The 25,933-nt window shown below is 40.0% G+C and overlaps 1 protein-coding gene and 1 non-coding gene across 4 annotated transcripts in view; one reads left to right on the forward strand and one right to left on the reverse strand.

Moving 5' to 3' along the window:
• Window positions 1–25,933, reverse strand: part of CTNND2 (catenin delta 2) — a 795,027-nt gene that overhangs the window by 288,774 nt on the left and 480,320 nt on the right. For all 3 annotated transcript variants that reach the window (XM_036310692.1, XM_036310691.1, XM_036310693.1), the window contains 2 exons: window positions 20,610–20,804; window positions 10,580–10,835 (listed from right to left, as the gene is read on the reverse strand). In XM_036310692.1, coding sequence (XP_036166585.1) covers window positions 10,580–10,835; window positions 20,610–20,804 — 451 coding nt within the window. The remainder of the gene's footprint in view (window positions 1–10,579; window positions 10,836–20,609; window positions 20,805–25,933) is intronic.
• LOC118657201 lies at window positions 14,419–14,538 on the forward strand. The gene has a single exon (XR_004967925.1). It is a non-coding gene; the product is annotated as a small nucleolar RNA SNORA61 (small nucleolar RNA).

Below are 25,933 nucleotides of genomic sequence, written 5' to 3' on the forward strand. Positions count from 1 at the left end.
AGTTGAGAGAGCAGACTGATTAATAGGCAAGAAGAAAAATCAATACTTGTTATTGTGTGTCTTTTGTCAACTTAAAAACAGTGTGCTTATGCAAGTTTTATAGGTCTTACCTCTAGATAAATGTGTGTAAAGCCAATAAACAAGTAGGCAGACTGTTTACGTGCATATACATGCAAACACATTCTCTATGTATATACACACATATAATCTAAGTGGCACATATATGCAGATGCCACTTTTCTTAAATAAAATCTAGGGCTGTCAAGATTCCCCCTAGAAGAATTCAGCCTTTGAGTAATGATTGAACAAGTGAACCAATTCTGTCTTCCTGAGTTTTCTTGGTCTCTCTTTTCCTGGTGAGGGCTTCCACTCATAAGGACCAACCTTGGGGGAGGAAAGATATTACTGTCCATTTTTATAATCTTATTTTTATTATGATCTGGGCCAGAGATCCTCAAACTTTTTAAACAGGGGGCCAGTTCACTGTCCCTCAGACATTCCACACATGCGCACTGCGGGCCCGGGACGAGTCGGCTGCTAAGCAGGACAGGCAGCGGCGGCAAAAACACCCGGCGGGCCGGATAAATGTTTTCGGCGGGCTGCATGTGGCCCGCGGGCCGTAGTTTGAGGACCCCTGATCTGGACCTACAAAACTATCCCTTGATTTCTTTTGAAGCACAAAACCACCTCTCAGAACCATAAAAGGTATAAAGTGGGAAGTGAGCGAGGGGCACACGGACATGAAACAGAAACCATGCGCTAACATGGAGTTGAACTTTGGAGCCTCCTGTCTGAGTCTGCAGGTCTCTAATTCTCTATGAGATTCCAGGGAAATGGGCTCTCGGCTTATTTCCAAGGGTTCCATTTTTAATATTTACACTTTGTGCTCTTAAATATTCTGGTCTTTCATTCCACAATGAAATTGGGGGGAGAGATGTACTTCCTTTCTCACTTGTAGCTTCCTGCCTCAGAGCTCTGCTTCATCCTAAATGACTGGTGTAAGGAATGACTTCATTTGCAAGTCTCACTCTCTTTTCAGTATAAGAATATCTAAATACAAGAGACACACATTAACCACATAAACCTGGTTTTTAATGAAAAAAGAGATTATGAAGCAGAAAGTAATATGAATTACTAGTGGGAAAATGTACTCGGTATAAAAGTTATACTCCAAAATAATTATTTGTCTTACTTCGCAATTCAAGACCCTATTTCTTTAAACCACCAATTATTTTTATCTGCTATCATTGTACTTCTCATTATTGGGGACCCTAAGATTAAAGGTACTTTAGTTTTAACACTATCTGATTTCTAGGGATCCAACACACTCTGATGCTGAATGGTGTCACGAGATTCAGTCTCCCCTATCACCAGACTCTCTAGACAATCTGGTAAAGAATCCATGATAATTTAGTTATTGTGTGGAACTTCTTAGTTGTTATTAATTGGGGGAAAGACAATATCTTTGTTCCTAGGACACAGAGTGTAGTTGGTTTTACATAGAAGGGTTAAAAAAAAGTTCTGGACAGACTGTATAAGGAAAATCATTAGAGATTCAAGTGGCAAAGGACAAATACATATTCCGCCTGGCTTCATTCTGGAGACCAAAACTAAGACCACCATGGCCACCTCCAGAGGATGGGTGGGGAGGGAACAACTGTGAGCATTAGGGAGAGGACTTTTTTGAGAAGAACAGGGTATGCAATAGCCTTTGCTTCTGTATGTTGGCTCTAGCTAACTTGGATTTGGCTTTTTGCCCCAAATGACGTAGGAAAATCCAGAATGCACACAGCCCACTTTTAAGAGGTAGGACTTGAGTTCCTCAGATTCCACTGCACACCTGGAGGCTGGCTAGTGGGTGGGGGCCCCATGGGTGGTTAGCTCCTGGGCCATGTGCGGTTTATTAAACTTGGGGAAAATGTCTGCTTTACTGAAAGCATATGGGTTGAGGGAAAAGAAGAGTTGGCTCTCAAGAGGAACACCTGTACACCAGAAAAGCACAGAATGAAGATTTCCACCATCTTATCTGATAGGCTATTTGCTAACGATTAGTTAACTAATTAGTGATCTGTGTACAGTTACTCCTCAGTCATGACTGCCTATGTTCCATCGCTCTTAACTGAGGAGTGTCATGGTGGCCCCTATGCCAGAACACTCTTCAGTAAAAACGAGGTGGGGGTAGTGTTAGAATGATTCACTGTGTTAGAAATGCAAGTGTTTACTTCTACAAGTGACTATGAAGACAGGAGACAAAGGGAGTATTCCAGGCTACAGGAAAATCAATATTAGTACAGACAAGTATTGTGTGTGAACATTACTTTAAACTGATAAAAGGAATCCTGAAAAGGAGGCTTCTATGAAACAAACAAAAAAATTCTTTTGCAGTGAAGTCTTCCCTTCCATCTTTTAATTCTGTTTCTTGGCTGTGAGACTCGAGCTCTCAATCTTCCCTCCTCCCTGTGCTGTGGCCTCATGAGATCCCCTCTCACCACTGGTCTCCCAGCAGGGCATTCCCCAGGGTCTGCTCCTGGGCCTCTCTTTGTCTTTCCAACTAGACAGCTTCCAGCCCCTCTGCCTTCTCCCATTTCTTCCATATCTTTGACTCCAAGTGCCTTTCTCAGCCTGACTCTGTCTGCAGGTGCTCCTGATGGCAGGAGTGCTTGGGGCAGCAGGAAGTCAGTGGCAGGAATCTCAGCTAACAATGGGCTCTTCCTGTGCAAGGAAATGGCCCAAAGACTTAAAATATTGCATTTTCACAACGACTATCTGAGGAAAAGACTGTTATTATACCCATTTACATACAGGCACTTTGAGGGTAGAGCTGAGGAGCATCCTGGTCGGAATCAACATTTGCTAAGAACCCTTTTCACCATAAATTGGACACCCTCCACAGCCCAGGCATCCTCTGTTCCCCTGGAGGGTGAGAGTATGCACAGTAGGGCTGCACCAAGATCACCATGGGGGTGGGGTGGGGAGGAGAGGAGAACATTGAATTTCCACTCATTCATTTACCTGAAGAAAACAAGGAAATGAAGAGCTGTCATATTTACCCCATGGGTTGGCACTGGCCCTCTCACTGGGCTCACATTTTAGATGACAGCATGCCTGTCACTGGAAGTTCCAACATGGCGGTTGATGATGACACCTCTGCTTATTTGGGCACTTCACCTAGGACTCCTTATGGCTGCTGATGTGTGTTGGTCCATGCAAAATTTTGGATTATATTATCTATCTTTTTTAAAATCTATCTTTATAGTAACTCTCACAATATGAACAAGATAGCACTAACAATTCTCACAGGTTCAAAAGCCAAGAAATGGCCAAACTCACACATCACACATCTGTCTATACCTGGAGTGATGAACACCAGTCATCTTACCAGTAAAAATAGTAATAATCTGCTCAGGTCTAACATATTTAACTGTATAACTCTTTCAAAAGAAAAGTTTTTATGATTAAAATGTACATTGAAATAAGTTTTAATGATGTTGTTCCACCTTTAACATACTGTTTTCAGTTCTATCTTTAGTGTACATTTATTATATAGTATAAATTGTATCCAAAGCATATGTAATTAGTTGACTAGTATCTCCCCAGAATTCATGTCTACTCATAAGCTCAGAGAGGGACCTTATTTAGAAATTGGGTCATTGCAGATTGATTAACACAAGGTCTTATTGGATTAGAGTGGATTCTAAATACAATGACTGGTGTCCTGATCAGAAGAGATGAGGAGATACGGAGACCAAAAGAAGACCCTGTGAAGATGAAGACAGAGATTGGAGTCGTGCAGCCACAATCCAAGGAGCAACTGGGGCAACAAGGGGCTGGAAGAGACAAGGAAGAATTCTTGCCAGGGCCTTTGAAGCAATGTGGCCCTGCACCCACACCTTGATTTTGGACTTCTAGCTTCTAGAACTGTGAAAGAATAAATTTTTATTGGTTTAAGCCACCCAGTTCCTGGTAGTCTGTGATGGAAGCCTTAAGAAAGCAGTCCTCTATGTTTAAAATGTATAAGTGAAAAACAGTCACATATGGCGGTGTAAACTAACATTTTTCTGATTGGGTGGGTGGGCAGGGAGGTTCACAGACAGCTGCCCTCTACCTAACAGAACCAGCTTTGAGTAATTCAACCAGGCCCTGTCCACTCCATTTCCAGCCCTATTTTCTTTTTAACTGTTCTCTCTGCTTAGAAAGCTTTTTCTCCCATTTTTTTTCCATTGGAAACATTGTCTACCCCTCAAAGTTTGTGCCAAATACTCAATGCCTCCTCCATACTTAACCACATCCGTCTAATTTACTCATGCATCACTGTCATTTGTGGATACATCTTTCTCTCCCATAATTCTGAAAGCTCTTTAAAGAATGAAGCTGATCCCATGCCTTCATCACACTGTAGAGCCTACCTGAGAATATTCCATAGGAAAGCCACTGAGAACACACCTGATGCCTTCGATGGACCTGGAGGGAGCAGCCCAGAGGAGTGAGAGCTGCAGGGCTCTGGCCCTGGGCCAGCTCTGAGCATGGATGAATAAAACCTCACTGAAGACATATGTGTATGCCTGTCACATTTCCAAGTGACAAGGAGCAGTGGGGACAGTAAGCACACTGGATAACAGCTAGGACCGAGAAAAGATTTCTGTAGTATCAAAAAAATGGAATCACCTAACAAGCAGCGAATGTAAAATACCTAATTAGATAAAAAGAATATTAAACATTCAAGGTAAAGATAATTGATTCATAGCTTTGCAGGAATCACATGTGAAAAGACTGGGCATTTTATTTGACTGTAGAGTTATGTTCCTATCAGTCTTCACAGTAGTTAGAAACACGGGATTGGAAGTCAGTTTTCAGCTCTCTGTGCCTCAGCTCCCTCATATGTATAATGGGGACCATAACAAGTCATGTTGGAGGGATTTAAAGAGGGTTAAATACAATAATGAATACAAAAGTTTTATGCTGAGCATGAAACATATTACTTAAATAATTTTTATTGTTGTTAATTCTCATCTGAGGATATTTTTTCCATTGATTTTTAGAGATAATGGAAGGGATGAAGGGAGGGGGAGAGAGACGCACATTGATTGGTTCCCTCCCACATGTGCCTTGATGGGGCCGGGATGGAGCCTACAACCCATGTACATACCCTTGACAGGGAATTGAACCCGAGATCCTTCATTGTGAGGGACCAATGCCCTAACCACTTAGCAACACCAGCAAGGGCATGACTTAAATAATTTTAATAATCATTGCTATCATCATCATTGTTATAAACATTTTTCTCATCTTAACTATCAAGAAAACCTAGTATGAACCCAGGTTGCCCATTGGTATCGCTTGTTTTCTGCCTGTATGTCGATGACGTGTGAGACAGAACTAGGAAGGAGACTGGCCATTGTAGGATGCCCAGAGAAGAGCCCTAGACATAACAATGTGCACAGGGATTGCAGCTTGCATGGGAGCAGGAGGCCAGGCAATGCTGGGCAATTTAGTATCTGTGTGCAAAGGCTATCCTTTGAAGAAGGGATGGGTGCTTCTCATGTGATTTAGGAGGTTAGAAATAACATCAGGGAATGAGCGTACAAAAGATACAGATTTTCTATCAATATAAATTAGTTTTCAAGGTTTGAGTTATTCAAAGAATTCATAAAATTCTCCCAGAGATAGTGAGTGGCCAAGGCATCCAAGCATAGAATGAATGGCCACTTGTCAGACTTGCTTTTAGCCTAACTGAATAAATGCCTTCCCAGTACTCTTTATCCTCTGAAGGTCTTCAGATTGCACATGCTTTATCCTCCTCCCACCCCCAGACAGTTCCCCAGTTAAATAGATAATTAATTAGTGGGCATTTTAAGTCAAATTCCCCAGAGATTCCCCACCTAAGAAAACAAAACTTTGGCCTGGATGTTGTGGCTCAGTGATTGAGCATCATCAACCCATGAACCAAGAAGTCAATAGTTCCATTCCTGGTCAAGGCACATACCCGGATTGCAGGCTCAATCCCCAGTAGGGGGTGTGCAGGAGGCAAATGATTGATGTCTCATGGATGTTTCTATCTCTTTATCCTCTCCCTTTCTCCCTCTCTAAAAAAAATCAAGAAAAACATATTTTTAAAAAGAAAACTAAACTATGAAGACTATCATATTACTGTTTCATTGCAAACAGTTCAGCCATGTTACTTAGGTTACATAATAATAGTACTTTAAAATTTAATAAAGATTTTTTAAAAATATTTTTTTGAAACTTTACCTTTCAAAAATCAGTTTTGGAGTACATTTTGTTTTCTAAATCCTCAATTCACTACACACTCTGTGATTTGTTTAACTGGGTAGGCAAACAATGAAGAAAAAACATGTGGAAATGTTCTTAACACAGATTTACCTAATTATAAGGTATTTATAAGCAGTATTATTTTATAATAACATTTAATAATATCCAATAATGAAAAAATTATTATCTTAAATGTAGCTTGGAACAAAATATGTTGTATAAGTTTGACAGAACCACATTCAGCAGTGAAGAAGTGCCCTTGTATTTATTTCTCTATTATGTTGAGTAAAAAAAAAAAATAAGACAGATTTTTTACTATAAATCATGTTTACAATAATTTAGATTCATTAAGCTTTTTTGAAAAATTGTTTTTGAGAGTGTATATGAATGAATACAATATCTTGAGAAGAGAGTAATCAAACATGATGAAAAGATGCTATTACCTATATGTTAAGCTACGTCAATAAATGTCCCACCCAAACTTTTCTTCTTTTATAGAGAACATTTATAGTACCGTTAGTCTACCGGGTATATCAGTCTTGCTTTATTTTTCTCCAGCTATTTCACTAATCACATTTTCAAAATAAGAATGCTATGTCTTCTCACTCCTAACATCACTGACACCTCATGCATATATTTTGATTTGAAGATTTATATTTAACCTATATACTTAAAAACAACAGTATATAATGCTATATTTGGTACAGCATCAAAAAATGTATTAGCCATGACAATAATTCTTAAGAGATTCACATTTTATGGAAGATAACATGCAATGAAGAAATAAAAGCTTCACAAATGTGGCTGAAAAGAAAAATTCATATATATAAACATTTTCAAAGTGACTTGTGACTATAAAAAGGAAATTAGACTTTACCATCTCCTGTATAAAAAGATTTCTGCACATTCTTTGTTGAAGTACAGAATAGGGGCAGTTAATGATGGAAAGACCAAAGTTTTGCAACAAAAACCTATATGACTGAGGCAAGCAAGCTAGAAAACCCCAACCCTTCAGAACCAAGCCTTTCACATCCCAGGGCTTAGCAGTGGTTCTCAACCTTCCTAATGCTGCGACCCTTTAATACAGTTCCTCATGTTGTGGTGACCCCAACCATAAAATTATTTTCGTTGCTACTTCATATCTGTAATTTTGCTACTGTTATGAATCATAACAACCCATGTACATACCCTTGTACATACTCTTCAATCAGTAATGTAAATATCTGATATGCAGGATGTATTTTCATTATTACAAATTGAACATAATTAAAGCATAGTGATTAATCACAAAAACAATATGTAATTATATATGTGTTTTCCGATGGTCTTAGGTGACCCCTGTGAAAGGGTCATTCGACCCCCAAAGGGGTTGCAACCCACAGGTTGGTGACCCTCAGGTTGAGAACCACTGGCTTAGAGGAATTAAGGGTTAGTAGGGGTTCTCTGGTTTCAAATCTAATGACCGAATTGGGGCATCTTAATTTCAATTTATTATTTTAAAATGCACACTCTGAAAACCTCTTATTGAATAATACTAAAACTCTTTAATAGTGAAAAGACACTGGTCTGCAATAAGAGAAATAAAACAGATATTAGAAAAGAAAGGAGAAATAAAACAAAGACCAATCAAAAAAGCAATTATCAGAGAGTAGATCTACTCAGACCATTTGCATCCTTTCCTTCATTTCTCCCAGCTCCTACATAAAGATACCTCGTACTACCATCCTCCAAAAAAATCATAAAAGATGGGAGTATATTCTTTCCTTTTCCTTTTTATTTTTTATAAGGAAATAAAAATGTTCATGCCAATCTGTCTCCCAGTACCCGTAAGTGTGAATTTTAGCTGCGTACCCCTGTGGCAGCACTGTGATCTTCGTAAGTCATTTACACTCCAGTTTTCCCTTTATTTAAGGCATATGGAGATATTAGTTTTCCCCCACAAAGGAGAATTGCATCAAAGATGTATATAAAACTGCTATGAAATTGTGCTATGGAGGCATGTTTGTAACAGCACAGAGGCTTAAATGGTCTTGTATTTAATGATAAATAAAACGTTAACACTCTCTTTAAAAACATATGTAAGAGAGCTGAAAGAAGTCTAAAGACTGAAAAAGCTTAAATCATAAGCAATAATGCCAAAATAAATAATTGTGAACCCTAGAAGTTAAATATATTAGTTCTAGTAATAGTCACTTGGGGAAAATAAAAATTCATTATTTGAAGGAAAATGTAAAAATGTTGTCATAAAAATATCATTAGGTTTTAGACTTGAATTTTGGATTTGGGATGTATCTCAGTTAAATATGAACACTTAACTCTAGTCCTTTATTTTAAGAAAACGCTACAAGGCCTTGTTGTATTTTATACCCCATTGATTTTGCATGATGCCAGGGTATTAGTTCCTTTTGTGTTAAATCACAACAAGCCAGTTCTGGTTCTAGATCTGGTTCTGTCTGTTTCACTTGTGCAGCTGGACTCAGAATGGTGGTATGATTTTCTTTCTCAAAGTGAACACATTAAGGCCAATGCCTAGCATTCTTGAAAATAACATACTGAGTCTGCAATTCATATAATGCTAATCTGCATATAAATTTTACACATACAAAAGATTAGTGCCCAACATTCTCTTATTCATTCTAACATTTCTTATTGGTGTTTCTCTTTTTTGGTTTATAGAGTGCACCCAATAAATATAAGTGACATAATCCATAACTTGAAAAGCTAAGAGCCATGACAATATACTGAAAGAGGAAAAAAAGCTATACAAGTGACAGTAATATAAAATGGAAAGGATATGCCACTTAGTAAAATAAAATGCATTTAGCTCATAGCAAAAAATAAAGAAGCTTATCTGTAGCTAGAGAAGCATAAATTTGGTTTCTTATTAAGCCAAATTCCCTTAATATGAACATTTAAAACCTTCCCATTGGAGATAAGACACTTATCCTTAATTTAAATATGCAATGTTAAATAAAGCAATGCCAATTCAATATTCTACTTAGCATTTCTTAAGAGTGTGCAAGTTATTCTATTTCTATATGTTTTCAGTTGCATGTCAAGAAAATTTATTTTAAAATAGCAATGTTGAGCTGCTAATCTGAAGAATATTCTATCTACACATGACCAAACATATAAGGATTGGGGACAGATTTCAAGATCAATACTCTAGAGATTGCTGTTGAGATTGAAAACCTGAATATGCAGGATGGGGCACAATGTAAATGTAAGCATATTTCTTAGTTCTAGTAGTTAACAGTGAAATGAACATTTTCTCCAGCTCACTTTTACCAGGGAGGTTCTATCAAATATAATATTTGGCATGAACCCTCCAGTGGGGTGCAATTGTGCTGAAGTAGCTATCTCAAAGAATACCATAAGATAATCCCATTCTGCCTTTATGTTTGTAGAAGTGATTTCTTTTTATAAAATACTCCATGCAAACCCCTCAGCACAGTCCATAAGCACTTGTGCGCGCCATCAGAGAAAATTCCTGGAGACAAATTTCAAGTATGCCACCAGAGTCAAGTCACAGGCCCTGCTCTACGGAAATACCAGAAATCTGACATGCCGATGGTATTCACAGATGCAGATATATATTTATGGGACTCTGTCAGCATACATCAAATGGCTATGAATAAAACATCATTTAATTCTGCCGGAATTCAATTCCAACTTCAGAAGTAGAGTATCGCTATATCCCTTGCCAATGTTGAAAAAGAAAGCAAAAAAAAACCCCCACATATCTCAACCTAACAATTTCTTTACTACATTACACACGTTTTTTATCAATGCCCAGACAACTTTAACCTCATGTTTACTTTCAGACACAGAAAAATGAAGATAATATTCATTTTCTAAGTTTTTCAATTTTTAGTATAGTCTGGTATATGGCCCACTTTACTCGCTGATAGAGACATGCAGAGTGACAAAACATGCATCCTTTGAAACAGTAAAAACCTAGTCAGTGATATTTGAAGTCAACTGAGATCATTCACAATTCTCAGTTTCCTGAGCATTAAAGAGATAGTTGTTCTACATCTCATCAAGTAGCTGAAGCATCTACCGATGTTCTGATCCAAAGATCATCTATACTGCTTGCTATTGAACCACAAAAGATACTTGGGATCCATGACCAACACCCACATTCCAAATCAGACAAAAGATTATAAAACCAAAGTCAACCCTTTCATACTCAGCCCATGACATGAATGCATAATGTGATGTAGGAAAAAATAACGCCATTCATACAATGACTGGTTAAGAGAGCCTCTTGGACGTAAGTAGGGAAAAGAAAAAGGTTCGTACCCACCTGGGATCTTTCTGAATGCTGTCAATGGACGGGGATCTGGCCAAGGTGCCTTCGGGCGGGAGGGTAGGGCCGGATTTGCTGTATGGAGACTCAACAGAGGGACAATACTGCAGCTGTCGGTAGGGGTCGGCGTAATTGGAGGCTGGGCCGGCGGCGTAGCTGGCCCGCTGGAAGGTGGCCGTGGCGGCGTTCGGTGGGCCATGCTGGCTTCCTGTGCGCTGCAAGGGGACGGAGTCGACACCAGGGGAAGATGGGGCTAGGACAGGAAAGTAGGGACAAAGTAAAAAATTGAGGACCTGCTCACAGAAATGGTTAACCAGGTCTAAGCAAGGGGGAAAGTTACACACATAAAACAAGGGTTTGAAAGAATAAAAAAAAAATAATTGGTCATATCTGAACCAATATACTCAATGTGATCCAGTAATGATAATTAGCATGCGATTTCAGAAATACACCTTTCTGCTCTAGAGGACAAGGCATCTATTGTCTGTTTATTACTTACCAACATCCAAGAGAAGGTTTATTAATCTAAGGTAAAAACAAACCCAGAAGAAGGAATATTTTATAGGGAATCGTGGACAGTTAATTATTGTTCATGTTGAGAAAATTCAGAAAGTGTTTGTTCATGTGATGTTACGCTAAGTTCATGGAGGGTGCAAAACAAACTTAGGAACGTAGTTAATTTTCCTGAGTTAAAAAGTAAGGAAAAGTGAGGGAATGTGTGCATGGGTGCAGGTGGGGTTCATGTTTCCCTAATTAGCACTACGGCAAAAAATGCAGGACTGCTCTAGTTTTTGTTAAGTTGTTCGCTACAGATTTCCATAGATCTCTTTTTACCCAAAGCTGTCAGAGTAACACATAGATTAGGAGAAGGGTAGGCATGCAGGAGAAGTGGAAGACCAGCCCAACTGTAACCCAGACAAAACAATGAGCTTTCTTGGCTTTCACAAAGCATTTGCATCTTATCAACGTGTCTAAATTATTTTGAGGAGATTTTTGTACCAGTTACCAAAACCAGTATGACTATTTCTAAACTGAATTTCAATTTTTTGAAATTCTTCCTGGATTCTTTTATTTTCTTTTATTGATTTTTACAGAGAGGAAGGGAGAAGAGATAGAGAGTTAGAAACATCGATCAGCTGCATCCTCCAATCTCCTACTGGCGATGTGCCCACAACCCATCTCTTGACGGGAATCGAACCTGGGACCTTTCAGTTTGCAGGCCAACGCTCTATCCACTGAGCCAAACCGGTTTCAGCCATGGATTCTTTTCAGTACGTTTCTTGTCATGATTTCTGAGATTTTTCTGGGTCTCAAAAAATTTGATACCTAAGATTTTAGTTGACCTGTACAATGAAAGCATCTTTCATATTAATAGAATGTGACCAGGTATTAATTGCTGCAACAATGAATAGCCATGATCAATTTTAGGCAGGGTATTTACTTCCTGGCCTTGTAGATTAGAATATACCCAAAAGGTAGCCAGTGTCTAGTATGCCCATTTCTTCCCTGGATGCTCTCTACATGGCATTAGGTTCCAATTATATATCCGTGCCCCCGCCGCCCCCCCTCCCCCATTAACTTTGACTCCCTGAGCTTCTTAGTGGATGGTGATAGAGTTTACTTATCCTCTCTTACATTAAATGATATAGGGCTTGTCAAACACAAAAAAATTATGTCATATCAAGAAAACAACTGTTAAAAGAAGTTAAGGAAATCATGTAGAAATGACCAAAGAGTCACAAAGTGAACTGGAGGAACACATTCTAATACTGAAAACTGATTTTTAACTAAGAGATCAGCACTTCTTATTTCCAAAGCTTCTAATACTTAATCTTATAATAACCAAAATTCTGGGAACAGGCACCAGTGAAAACTAGAAAAATATTTAAGAACAACTTTCTAAAATAAAGTATGTACATTTCCAGAGGAGCTGACTTTTGAAATGAGGACTGCTCTGATGGATTAAGTTTCATAATGATCAGATCAGACTAATAAACATGAAGTTTACAACCAGGAAATCTGTTTTATGTCTGTTAGGTCACAATCAATACGATAGTGGTGATAATTTAAAACTATAAAATCAGAATTCAAGTTGGTAACTCCAAATCGAAATAAATTAGAAACTGATCAATGCAGTCAAATAATGTAAAATACCAATACAAATGTGGAGAAAGGTTACAGGACCATACGGAAAAAAACAAGAAACACGTGTGAGAACCTAACAGGTCTCAAACTAGCCAGCAGTAATGCCACCATGTACTTGCCTTATGCTTTTAAACATGACATTAAAAAAACGACTTCCACACATAAAGATTCAATTCTCCCTTTCTGCAGTGCATACCTGGTGTGGCTTATGCAAACCACGGCTCTTTATTTGCATGGGTAAGCAGATGTTGGTCACACTACTAGAAGATTTTCTTTTAATACAATATTTCCCTTAATTCCTGTCCTGTTATACATTTTCCTTACTTAAATTTTAGAGCTCAGTTGACCAAATCACCTGCCTGGTAGGATTACTCTATTCAATTGAACCTTCTTGTGGCAAACACTTGAAGTGGAAGGTGCTTCATCGGGTCTGTAAGCACCCCCCTCCTCACTTGCCCTGCAAACAGCCTCTTCTCCCTCAATAAGCTCTTAGAACTCAATGAACCATCATACTGGTCTCTTTGAGGAGATTTTAGAATTTGCCTCTTCAGCAGGTTACTTGAAACTTCACCCGACATCTATGTTGTTCATGAAATTATATGTTTTCCATAGAGCTACACAAATAAAGGTCTAGCGTGTAAAAAGAGAGATGTTTTACACATTATATTTGAAAGAGAGGAAGAGAGATCCTTTTTAATAAAATCAAACATTCTCCAGGTACTCTGATGAAGATAGATGGCTATATGTATTATTTACTGACAGTGGGAAAAAGAACAGAATGGGTAGATGTGTATATACAGAAATATGAAAACATAAAAAAAACACACATTTACATATGTTACATAGATAGCATGCAGTAAGCTAATTAAATGCTATGAATTCCCTCTGCAAGTTCAGAAAATAAAGATGGCTTAGGTGACAGTGGGTCCAAGAACAAGGCCTACACACTCTTCAAGAGAGTTTAATTCTGTTACTTTAGGAATGAAGGACCTTTAGCATCCAAGCCACTACATTTTCAACAGGATTATCATTTAGAATTAACCGTAAAGGTCTTTTAATTTTCTGCACTCTGCACAGGCTGATCCATGCCAAACGCAATGGAAAATACTCAAGGTAAATTTAAGATAATCTTTTAATGTCAGATATTATTACATTTGTGGGGAGTGGCATTTAATGCAGAATTTTTAGTAGTGTGGAATCATTATCATTGGAGTTGATGTTTCTGAATTTTACCATGAACTGTTCTACTAGCAAACACTCTGTCTTCCTTCAGCTGTAATTAGATTTTTTATTTACACCATTTTACATATAAAATGAGTTGATATAGGTAAGCATCTGGAAGCTCTTCCTAGCTTTAAGACACTATTTATCGTTGAGCTTATTAAACACTTCCATTTGGGTGATAATGTGCCCCTGTCTTTTTAGATTAAAAAAAGGTAAAATTTTAAACTAAGAAGTTATTTGACTTGCTCCAATGGGAAGTAATCATTTTTACAGTCTGAAGTAACAGCATTCATAAACAATAAACTGTGAATAACCCATATTTTTCTGGACTTAACTGATAATTTTAACTGAAAATGTTATTTATGTATCAATAAAGAATAAAAATAAAAAATTTTATGAATATGAAGGTTCTATGTAATTCTTCTATAACTTTATTAAGCACTGGCTGGTATTATAGAGAATAAAGAACCCTCCAGTTCCCTTTCCCATCGGATCTGAACACCGATCTTGGTGGTCGCAGAGGAGGAAAAGTAATAGTGAAGCTGGCCTCACAGTGCCTACAGCCTATGGGCTAGTTTCAAACAGGGTTAAAAAAAATAAATAAATAAATAAAAAAAAAAATAAAATAAAAAAAAAAAAAAAAAAAATAAAAATTTTAAAAAATATTTTGCCTACATGTGCAAATATTTTTACCACATTCTTTTATTTTATTAAAATATTTTTATTGATTTTAGAGAGGAAGGGAGGAGAGAGAAATAAAAACATCAATGATGAGAGATAATTATTGATCGGCTGCTTCCTGCATGCCCCACACTGGGAGTCCAGCCCGCAACCTGGACATGTGCCCTGACCAGGAATCGAACCCTGACCTCCGGGTTCATGGGTCAGCGCTCAACCACTGAGCACACTGGCCAGGCATTCACCACATTCTTTTTTCTTTTTATGTTGCAATATTTGTCAACCTCATAAGAATATTCAGCATGTTTTCCCCTTGCAATGTGTCTGTGATAATTCATTCTTTTTTAAAAATATATATTTTATTGATTTTTTACAGAGAGGGAGAGGGGGAGAGAGTTAGAAACATTGATGAGAAAGAAACATCGATTGGCTGCCTCCTGCACACCTCCTATTGGGGATGTGCCCGCAACCCAGGTACATGCCCTTGACCGGAATCGAACCTGGGACCCTTCAGTCTGCAGGCCGACGCTCTATCCACTGAGCCAAACCGGTGAGGGCAATAATTCATTCTTTATTACAAGCTGACACTTCCATTACCAAAAGCTCAATTTCTCCACTCACTTAGAATCACATTTATCTATCGGGAAATTCATGTGTCTATCACTGACGCAGACGGCGGCCATTCTCACTAGTTTAGAGAGATGTGTTCGCGGGGTTGTCAGAGGCAAGAGTCTGTGTGAATAAAATGACTCTTAAGTTGACAGTCATCGATATGCCTTGAGTTTGAAATACAAATCTGTGTTATTTTGTTTTTGCTTAATAGACTTCAGCGTAAGCAAATTCACGAGGCTCACATATTCCTTGTCTGGCTGTGTCTATTGTACAAACTCTGGTTTTGAGAATCCTTTTCCCAGATGAAAGGTATGTTTTATTTCAACAGACACCCTAGTTAAGAGTGTGCCTCTTTAGATTTTCATCGTGCAGGATGTTAGACTGGTTGTCCTATAAAAGCAGGTGGGCTTGTTCACACCACAGTCCTCCTCACAGGCCTGCTTTGCCTGCTGCCGGCCACACGATTGTGCCTCCCTGCCCTGGGAGAGGGCATGAATGGCAGCCTGCCTCTGCCTCTCTCTCCTCACTTACTGGCCCACAGACAGAAGTGACTGCCATGTCTGGTGAGATGGCACCCTCTGGGGAGCCCTCTTGACCATGAACCACTGCAGATTCAGTAATTTTTACCTGAATCAGAAGGATTTTACCTTCTCTGGGGCTGTGAGGCTGGCTTCTGTCTCAACTTTCTCTCTGCCTCCCTAGTAAGAGCACATCTGGGCCCAAGGAGGCCGGTGGGCCACCTGAGAGCCTGCCCCCTTCTGCTGGCCTGGTGGGCAAGAGGTCTGCGGTTCTTGTCTTGCAGTGGATGGGGTGCCTGAGCCTGAAGTATCTAAGTGAGGTCTGGGGTGGGGGGGAGGAGGGAAATCCTCTTTAGACCATGTTCTCTGGCATAGCTGTGGCCAATAGGGGGCCTGCTCAGTTAAATAAAATCTTATTAATTTTCCATGTGAACAGTGAACTTATTTGTATGTTTCACCATCCACAAGCCTGGAGCAAAAGAGAGGTGAGAAGTAGGATTTATGTACCCTGATCCTCTAACACTGTGGTCGGCAAACTGCGGCTCACGAGCCACATGCAGCTCTTTGGCCCCTTGAGTGTGGCTCTTCCTAAGCCTTAGGAGTACCCTAATTAAGTTAATAACAATGTACCTATCTATATAGTTTAAGTTTAAAAAATTTGGCTCTCAAAGAAATTTCAATCATTGTACTGTTGATATTTGGCTCTGTTGACTAAGGAGTTTATTGACCACTGCTCTAACATGTATTTAAATGAGTATAAATACTCGTAGGTAAATCTCCATCATTAGGGAGATTTATTTTAGGAAAGCCTAGAAAAGTTTTTCTGAATACCCAAAGGTACACTGCTCCTCATCTGACTTGATGTCAGAGATTTGCGTTAGCCTTTATAATAAAGTCATAGGGTGAGTGGCTTAGTATGGCAATCAAATAGGATAGATGGAGAAGGAAGACCGAGAGGACAGATGAGAAAAGATGCTGGGAGGTTGAGCCCAACGGGCAACGCTGAGAAATCCCCTTTGGTGGGAAGTTGAGGGAGCTTTAATATCTCATCTTCAGTATCTACAGCTGTTTTCTGGTTTTTGCTGTGCAGTCATCTCCTTGTGTATCTCTCAGCTCTAGAACTGTCTGTGACTCAAGAAAGCCTTTGTGGTGTTTGGGGCAAAGGAGATCCAGGGATGGGCCAGCCTAGTGCTGAGCAGGGCAGGGAGAGGAAAGTGGCCACTCAGCCAGGAGTGATGTCTGGGACCTGAGGTGGTAGGGAGCACAGCCGCTGCCCTGAATGACCAAGGTGGACGTGGATGAAAAATCCACACCTTCCCGCAGCCCAACTCCTTGCCAGGAAAATAGAGAAAGGCAGTCTCGGGATAAGCAGGATGGGGGATTGCGGACTACACAATATTGAGTCACATGTTGTCTAGGAAAGAAAGACACTATGTGTTGTTTAGTGTTCTTATTAATACTTTGTCTTCAATTTTGTCTAGAATATTTATTTAGCCCTTAAGATATTACCATCCACTACCAGTTAATTTTTGTGATTTTCTGTGATACGAAAGTGAACATGCTCAAGGACAAGGAGTTTATTTAAGCTTCTTTGAATGTGCCAGTGCATCTAGCACATGATATGTCCTGAACAGATACTATTTGAATAACAAGATATAGAAAATCCTGAAGCTCTATAGATGAGAAGGAATCTACATTTATTTTGTTTTTAAATGATGATTTTTATAAATGCAGGGTCAGTCAACCAAGATGGCTATTAAGAGCTCAGGTTCTAAGGCAAGACTGCCTGGGTGTGAAGGTTTAAAGACTGGCTCTCTTTTTAAAAAATATTTTTTATTGATTTCAGAGAGGAAGGAGGAGAGAGAGGGAGAGAGAGAGAGAGAGAGAGAGAGAGAGAGAGAGAGAGAGAGAGAGAGAGAGAGAGAGAGAGAATGATGATGAGAGAGAATCAGTAATCTGCTGCCTCCTGCTCAACCCCTAGTAGGGATTGAGCCAGCAACCAGGTACATGCCCTGACTGGGAATCGAACTGTGACCTACAGGTTCACAGGTCTACACTCAACCACTGAGCCATAAAGCTGGAGAAGACTGGCTCTATTTTTACAGCTGCATAGTTATGGCATAAACGTACCACAACATTTTTATCCCCTCACCTCCGGATGGGCACCTGAGCTGTTTCCAGATGTTAGCTATTGTAACTAGCACTGCCATGAACATCAAGTGTGACAGGCCCATAAGGACAGGTCCTCTTTCCCCAGAGAGTTAGGGCATTTGCTCTGGCCCTGGAGCCTCTTAAAGGTCTGACCCAGTGTCTGCAGTAGAATGTACAGACAGCACAGGGGATGTGAAAAATGTCCTCTTGGAAATGGGAAAGCCATCCTACAATGTTTCTTTATATCAATTTGTAATCTTGACATTTACTAGGTACAATTTAATAATATTGTATCATATGTATAAAATTTATGAGTAAATGATATGCCCATCTTACAGGCATTTTCTCAAACATGTGGGTTCTGATAGTCCCTAGAGTTACAGGGTTAGCTGAGAAAGTGTAAGGATTTTAAATGAAGGGAATTAAGTGTAGAAATAGCGAGTAACCAGGGTGGGTGAAAGCTCATGGTTTTATGCTTAGGAGCTGGAGGAGATGGTTCTCCCTACATGTAATCCCGTGAGATTTCCAGTGCACTTCTGGAAATGTCCCTAGTGTTGCATGAAGTCAGCATATTTCCTCAAAAGTGTCTCAAGTTCCAAGGTGCAGGCTGGGGTGGGGTCTTTGACAGCTGGTTGTCACAGCCTCAGATCTCTGCCAGGGCAGAGGTTACTGTTACAGAAGCCAGGCAAACAGGTTTCCCCTGTGAAGCCCTTAGAGGACACTGCTGCTTCCTTTATGGGAGGGACCAAAGGAAAGCACTTGTTCATTCATTTATCCAGCCCCATCCTCCATCGATGGCTGAGAGCAGGGGCTGGCAAACTTTCTCCTTAAAGTGCCAAAAGGTAAGGATTCTCAGCTTTACCATCTAGTCTCTGTCATAGCTACTCAATGCGGCCGCTGCAGCGGGAAAGCAGCTATAGTTGATACTAAATGAATGGGTGCGGCCACATTTCAAGACCTTTGTTTAAGAGTCTCATGCTCTACCGACTGAGCTAGCCGGGCGCCCCAAGACCTTTGTTTATAAACACTCAAATTTTGATTTTATATACATTTTTCATATCACAAAACAGATTCTATCTTTTCATTGTAAGCCATTTAAAAATGTAATAATCCTACTGAGCTCACCAGGACTCCTGAAACAGGTGGCCAGCGGGATGTGGCCCAGGTCCCCTGCCTTAGAAAAAACTCTACAGTTCTGTTTATTTTTTAGAAGTGCAAGCATCTTTCTTTGTCTTTAATCTGACATACATGCATGAAGTATTTATTTCTTATTATAGCTGATTTTTCATTAACTCCCCAGAAGTTTGTTAATGAGATCATTCTAAGAGCATATGAATATAGAACTGAGAATGAACATAATCCCTTTGGTTGTCAGTGTTTATTCAGATTAGATATTGAACATCTCTGAGGTTATCACCATCTTTTATAAAATTACCTTAATAACATGCAACAAACTAAATGTTAAACCAGCCCAATCTCACATGGGTGTGGGTTTAGCAGGTTGAAGGTGAGAGAGATTCTGACAGAAGAATAAATGGGTATTCTTTTTCTTCTAAACCAAGATAGCTATTATTAACACTGGATGGAATTTACAATGTCAAAAATAAAATAAAGAATATTTTGTCCCTTGTTGCCTATGATGCTGTAAAAAACTGAAATGTCAATACCAATAATCAACTATAAAAGCAACTTAGCTTGACTGGATTTCAAGACGTGTAATTTAGTATCATAATGCAGTTTAACAAAATTGCTTCGCTCTACTTGGTGATAACTAGAAGGAACCATCTGAAGAGGCAGAGCCCTGTGTGCCCAGGTGTAGACCAGGGCTTTGCTTTCCCAGCCTCGGCCCCTGTCCAGGCCAATGCGGATCATTAGGAAGGAAGGAGAGAGCGCTGCTCTCTGCAAATCATCTACAGAATATTTTCTGAGATTACTTATCAATGCTCAGCTTTATAATATGTGCAATTCTCAACATCTTAATGATATCCATTGTATAGTTAAGTGTTCTCTGGTACCCTGAGTCATGACATTTGACCATTATTTTGCCAATGGCTGCTCATTCTGGGAAAACACATGTCTTTCTTCATGTGGCCTCTGCTGGTATTCAATTCAAAATATAGATTTAATCCAGGAAAGTTATACAGTTGACTGAACCACATGCAATGGCCAACATCCAATCTTTAAATAATAATTTCATATAATTCAGCCTAATAGTGTGTACAAAATAAATTCTCAGTTTGCCTTACAAAGTATGCTACATTTTTTAGTCAATATGTGTTTTTCCCCAAGCTTGCCAAGTAGGTAGACTATATCATTTAAAAAAAATACTTACCAGAATTAGGTATATGCCTTTTACATCCCATATAATGACCGTGCTTTCTCGAGGACTTATATTCATTAAATACATTAGTAAGGATGACTAAGGAATTAATCCTGCTTCCTTCAATTTGCCTGTTTGACAAAATAAGCTTACACCCTCCATGGTATATCTTTCATTTACAACATACTGACGGAGGTAAACTGGACTCAGGTTTGGTTTCCATCATCACCATCATACAAGCATCATAATGCTTGTAAGGAGAGAGGACACACACACACATACACACACACACACATTCCTCCCATGAGGGAGGGTTGTGGGGCTCCCAAGCATGCCACCCACCCTGGAGAGGGCACGGGGCGGGGTCCTGAATACACACCTGTGCTCGTGCGGTAGGTGCCGGTGTGTGCTGGCGGCAGAGGGTCCCCCTGGCTCTGGCTGAGACTCCTCATAGGGGGCTTCTGATAGACGCGGTCTTCATAGATGGGGTCTATGTGGTGCTCTGGGGACTGCAGGGCCCGCAGCTCTGGGCCCAGGTGGCCGTGTTGGCTGCTGTATGAGGCCCGGGACCCAGCTGGAATAAAATAACAGCAGACATGAAGACCCGACCAATATTCAAACAGAACTTGTTTTATCAAAGGCATATTTGATTTTTTTTTTACAAAAATGTTGAAATCTGCAGAATATCAAATGAATAACATGAAATGGCAGAAATATGTCAAGTTAATCAGCTTATCGACAACACCCAGCTGCCTAGCTTTGCTCCCAAACCTTATCTCCCTCTAAGGATAATGATTTTGAGATAAATCCACACTGAACAGGGCCACTGAAACTTCAGTTTTCTCAGTCTAACGAATGTTGCTTGGCTTCCTCACTAACGGGATCAGGCAGACAGTCAAACCTAAAACCCTCTTATCCCATAGTCCTTGCACCTTAAATTTTGCAACAAATTATTAAAGTCATGAGCCACTGAATAAGCCACGATGGCAAGCCATCTTTATGTTGTTTCTGAAAAGTGAACCCGAATTTGTTCCCATCAGCAGTTTTTCCCTGGACAATGAATGAACCAAAATGTTCAGATTTACAACAACCCAAGTCTCTAAGAGAAGCAGACTTTTTTAAAGAATGTTTTCAAGTTATATTTTGCTTTATCCTTACCCTCTAAATTGAAGCATCTGCACTTAGTGCATCTTGCTCTGAAGAAGGTACAAATAACTGGTTTAATTTATAAATTGAGGCTACACATCACTCGCCTTATAGTAGTTGTAAATCACTGTATGTTTCGTTTCCTTGCATTGTATGGGAAGAGGTGTGGCTTTGAAGCCATGCTGTGAACCTCTGCACATTGGGAAATAAAGTTTTATGAGGGCTAAGCGGTTGAGTTGACACAAGGTAAAGAGGACGTTGATTGAGAGCCAGTATTTCATGGGAGGTACAAACGAATCACAGTGACAGAGGGGCAGGAGAATCATCTCCATGGAGGCAGATGGAGTAAAGGACACCTAGGGACAATGAAGGGCGTGGGCATCAAGAATAAATGGTTATCTAATGAGGTGAGCAGAGAACACAGAAGAGCCAAATGAGGCTGCAGCTGATGTTAGGAAAGACCCTTTGGCTAAATCTCCAAAGCTAATACCCACATGGCACACTGGGATTTATTTAACTGTCAACTGCCCTTTGAACAGCCCCAATTCTGAGCTCCCCATTCAAACCTACAGTAACAGGGTGTTGCAATTCCTTGATTTTGGAGCTATTTGTAGACAGCTTTACCTCTGTTCCTCTGGTCCAAGTCCTTCACTGGGGACCACCTTAAAACCTGCTTCCTGAGGACCCCTTAACCACAAGGATTTCAATATTCTTGTCTAGTATATTTAAGAAAAAAACTACTCAAATGTTTTTAAATTGGCAATAAATGTTTTCCTAATATACATTTTACACAGCGTGCTGTAAATAAAACAAACAAACAGAAAACAGGATTTCTGAATGATTGGAGCAGTGCTAAGAATTCTATGAATTTAGTGTTAATTAAAAATCACTGACTGTTTTGAGGAAAGGCAAGTTCCTTACCTTTCCCTTTGCTAGTAATTAATTCAATCCTGATTCAAATAGCATGCAGATGAATGATAGGTCCAAAATAACTGCTTTGCATAATTGGGTTCATTGCATCTCATTGATCACATGCCAACATCACACTGAATATTATCTCATTTTGATATTCCAAGAATATATTTTAAGTGTGATAATCCTTGCATTCCTGCTGTCAATTTTTCATACTACTTGGAAGTTTTAGTAATATTGCCAAAAACTTACAAGTCTAAAAGCAAGAAAACAGTCATTGCAATTGACCATTGAACAACCCGTGTGTTAGAGGCACTAACCCTCACAGTCAAAAATCCCTGTGTAACTTCTGACTTCCCAAAATTTAACTACTGCTAGCCTAATGCTGACCAGAAGCCTTACGAATAACATAAATAGTTGATTGACACATATTTTTCATGTATTATATATTGTATTCTTACAATAAAGTAAGATAGAGAAAAAATATGAAGAAAATCAGAAGAGAAAATACATTTACAGTACTGCTTTTATCGATACCAAAAGTTTATGTTGTCTGTTTACAAGATGAAAAAAGCTGCATATAAGTGGACTGGTGCATTTCAAATCTGTGTTGTTCAAGGGTTAATACACCTAAATGTTTTATAGTTAAATAAGCATGTTATCCATCACTGATAGAGTTAGAGATGTAATTTTATCACTATTCTTTATTCTAAGCCTCTGAAAACATCTAAGGGTATGCAATGAAAACACCTGCTGACCTTTTAAGTGGTGATATGATCTGAGGGCATGTGTGAAAATCCTCTTAGTAAAAGCATTTACTGGGCATTAGGACATTTTTATTAGCATACAATGAATCAGAAATCAATGACCAAGGGACACGAATCTTACAATAAGGTCTACCTTTGTGGATATCACGGTTACTATATGCTGACAGTAAGAAAAATATAATAGTAGAATCTAATCTAATAATAGACAAATATGGTAATTGACCATACCTCCGCTATGCTTCCCATTGGCTAATCAGCAGGATATGCAAATTAACCCAAACAAGATGGCGGCCGGCAGCCACGCAGCTGAAGCGAGCAGGAGGCTTGCTTGTTCCAGTGATGGAGGAAGCCAAGCTTCCTCCCTGCTGTGGACGGGCTCTGAGCTCCACTCTAAGCAACAAAGTTTCAATTATAGAAGATAAACAAACCCCAGATACCTGCTTTCAGCAGGCCGTGGCCTCGGAGCTGGAGCAGCAACAAAGTTTCAAGTATAGAAGGTAAATAAATCCCAGAATAAAAAAGAAAAAAGAAAAAAAGGAGAGGCCGGGACCTTCAGTCGCCGGCTTGGCCAGCCTGAAAACAGCCATCAGCCCCTCATCCAGACTGGCCAGGCACCCCAATGGGAACCCCCACCCTAAAGGCGGTGCAGGCAGCCTCAAAATAGCCATCAGCCCCTCATCCAGGCTGGCCAGGCACCCAAGCAGGACCCCTACCCTGATCCAGGACACCCTTCAGGGCAAACCAGCCAGCCCCCACCCGTGCACCAGGCCTCTATCCTATATAGAGGGTAATATGCAAACTGACCCTAACAGCAGAAAGACTTGGAATGACTGGTCACTATGACACACACTGACCAACAGGGGGCAGACGCTCAATGCAGAAGCTGCCCTCTGGTGCTCAGTGAGGTCTCACATGGAGGAGCTCTGCTCATTCACAAGCCAGGCTGATGGCTGCCAGTACAGCGGTGGTGTTGGGAGCCTCTCCTGCCTCCTCAGCAGCGCTAAGGATGTCCGACTGCAGCTTATGTCTGCTCCCCGCTGGCAAGTGGACATCCCACGAGCGGTGCCGGGCTGCCAGATGGATGTCTGATTGCCAGCTTAGGTCCAATCCACTGAGGTGCACGCCTAAGCCAGCAGGTGGTCATCTCCTGAGGGGTCCCAGACTGCGAGAGGGCACAGGCCGAGCTGAGGGACCCCCCCTCCCCCCGCAAGTGCACAAATTTTTGTGCAATGGGTCTCTAGTTATTAAATATTTGAACAACATCTATATTTTTATTTTTTTCAACATACTATATTTTTAATTATCATGTTCTTGATAAAACTATAAGTTCACAGTGTTTCCCTGTGGAAACATTTGTGCAAAATCCATTTGCATATTTAAGCATTATGCATAGCACTGAATGAAATAAGGCTTTCTAAAAGGAGCATTGTTTATACGCCTTTCTATCCATTGTGATCCTTTCAGTTGATCATGGGTGGGCACAGTTATTGGCAAGTGAAACAGACAGACCTAGGAGACAGAAGAGAGGCAGGGAGTGAAAGGCTAAAGGTGCAAGTTCAGGAATTCATGCTTTCTTCCACTCAGGCTCAAGTAAGACCCATACTAACAAAACCTATTTTATTCTGGGTAATTCCAAGAAAAAAATTCTCACAGAACCTCTTCTGAGAATGTGCTGCAAAAGTTCACGAGGTGGTGAATATATTTGCTGATCCAAAGAAAATGTACTTTTCTTTAGAAGTAATTTCTTTCACTATTATGGTCTATTTGACAACAAGTCCTCAGCATTCTGGACTCAGAATACCATTAGTAAGCACTTGTGTCTTTGACAGGAACTGAAAAGATGTTATCATAGCAAGGAAAAATGCGGGAGAAACTGACTGTCCAAAATGCCACGGATGTTCAGGTCAATGAAGAACAATTCTGAGAGCCTCACCTTGACCAAGATGAGGGTGCAGTACTACAGCATGACAAGTTGCAGTGAAACACAAGTGACCGGAGAGAAAAGGAAAGCAGACCCCACAGGCTAGACCAACTGCAGCAAAAGGTTCCCCACCATTGCAGGCAGAGGTCATGCAGGTATAATACCTGTGTCTACATAGCACTTTATGACCAATTTTCTCAACAATGCTTACCTCATCCAATGCTCACCTTTCAATGCTGCCATAACATTTCACTTTTCTTACATCTCTTCACAAGACAAAATTTGGATCTAGAGAGCTCAGGCGCTGGTAATTTTCATCTGTAATGTGATTCTGAAATTAATGGGTTTGAGGGCTCATATCTGGAACATGAATGGTCGGTTTGCAGGCTAACAAAGGTTGTGACTCATGAGGGTGCTCTGTGAGGGAGGTCCAGGAGCCCTGGAGGACAGGGGAGAACCTGCAAACTGACATAAGACCAGGCCTGAGACAGCTGTTATGTAAGAGCTACCTTTGGTCATAAAACTTCCATCACCTGGCCATTCTGCTGTGACATTGGTGGTGGGAGGAGAGAGGGAAGGAGGGTTCAGTCCTGTGGCAGTAAGGGAGGTACAAGTTCTAGGGGCTCAGAGGGGTGGGAAGACTGGACCACTGGAGAGGACACTAGACCTCTGATATCCCTTGCTTCTGTGTAGGCATCTTCACACCAGCACCACGATTCACATGAGCAAGTCCTATGTAGAAGCTAGAGATCATGGCTCACCATAAAGTTCTGCACATGAAAGGTGGCAGTATGACTGTGGATGTATAATGTTCAACAGTTTAAAGTAAAAATAAATTGCATCAAAAGTAGTAATTCTACTGTTGTTTCTTAAGTAAATTTTGCCCAAATAACCTGAAATAAGAAGACATAATTTGGGCTCCAGATCCATGTCTAACCAGTTGGGTGAGTCAAGGCG

Source organism: Myotis myotis, unplaced genomic scaffold, assembly GCF_014108235.1.
Source record: "Myotis myotis isolate mMyoMyo1 unplaced genomic scaffold, mMyoMyo1.p scaffold_m19_p_5, whole genome shotgun sequence".
Classification (NCBI taxonomy): Eukaryota; Metazoa; Chordata; class Mammalia; order Chiroptera; family Vespertilionidae; genus Myotis; species Myotis myotis.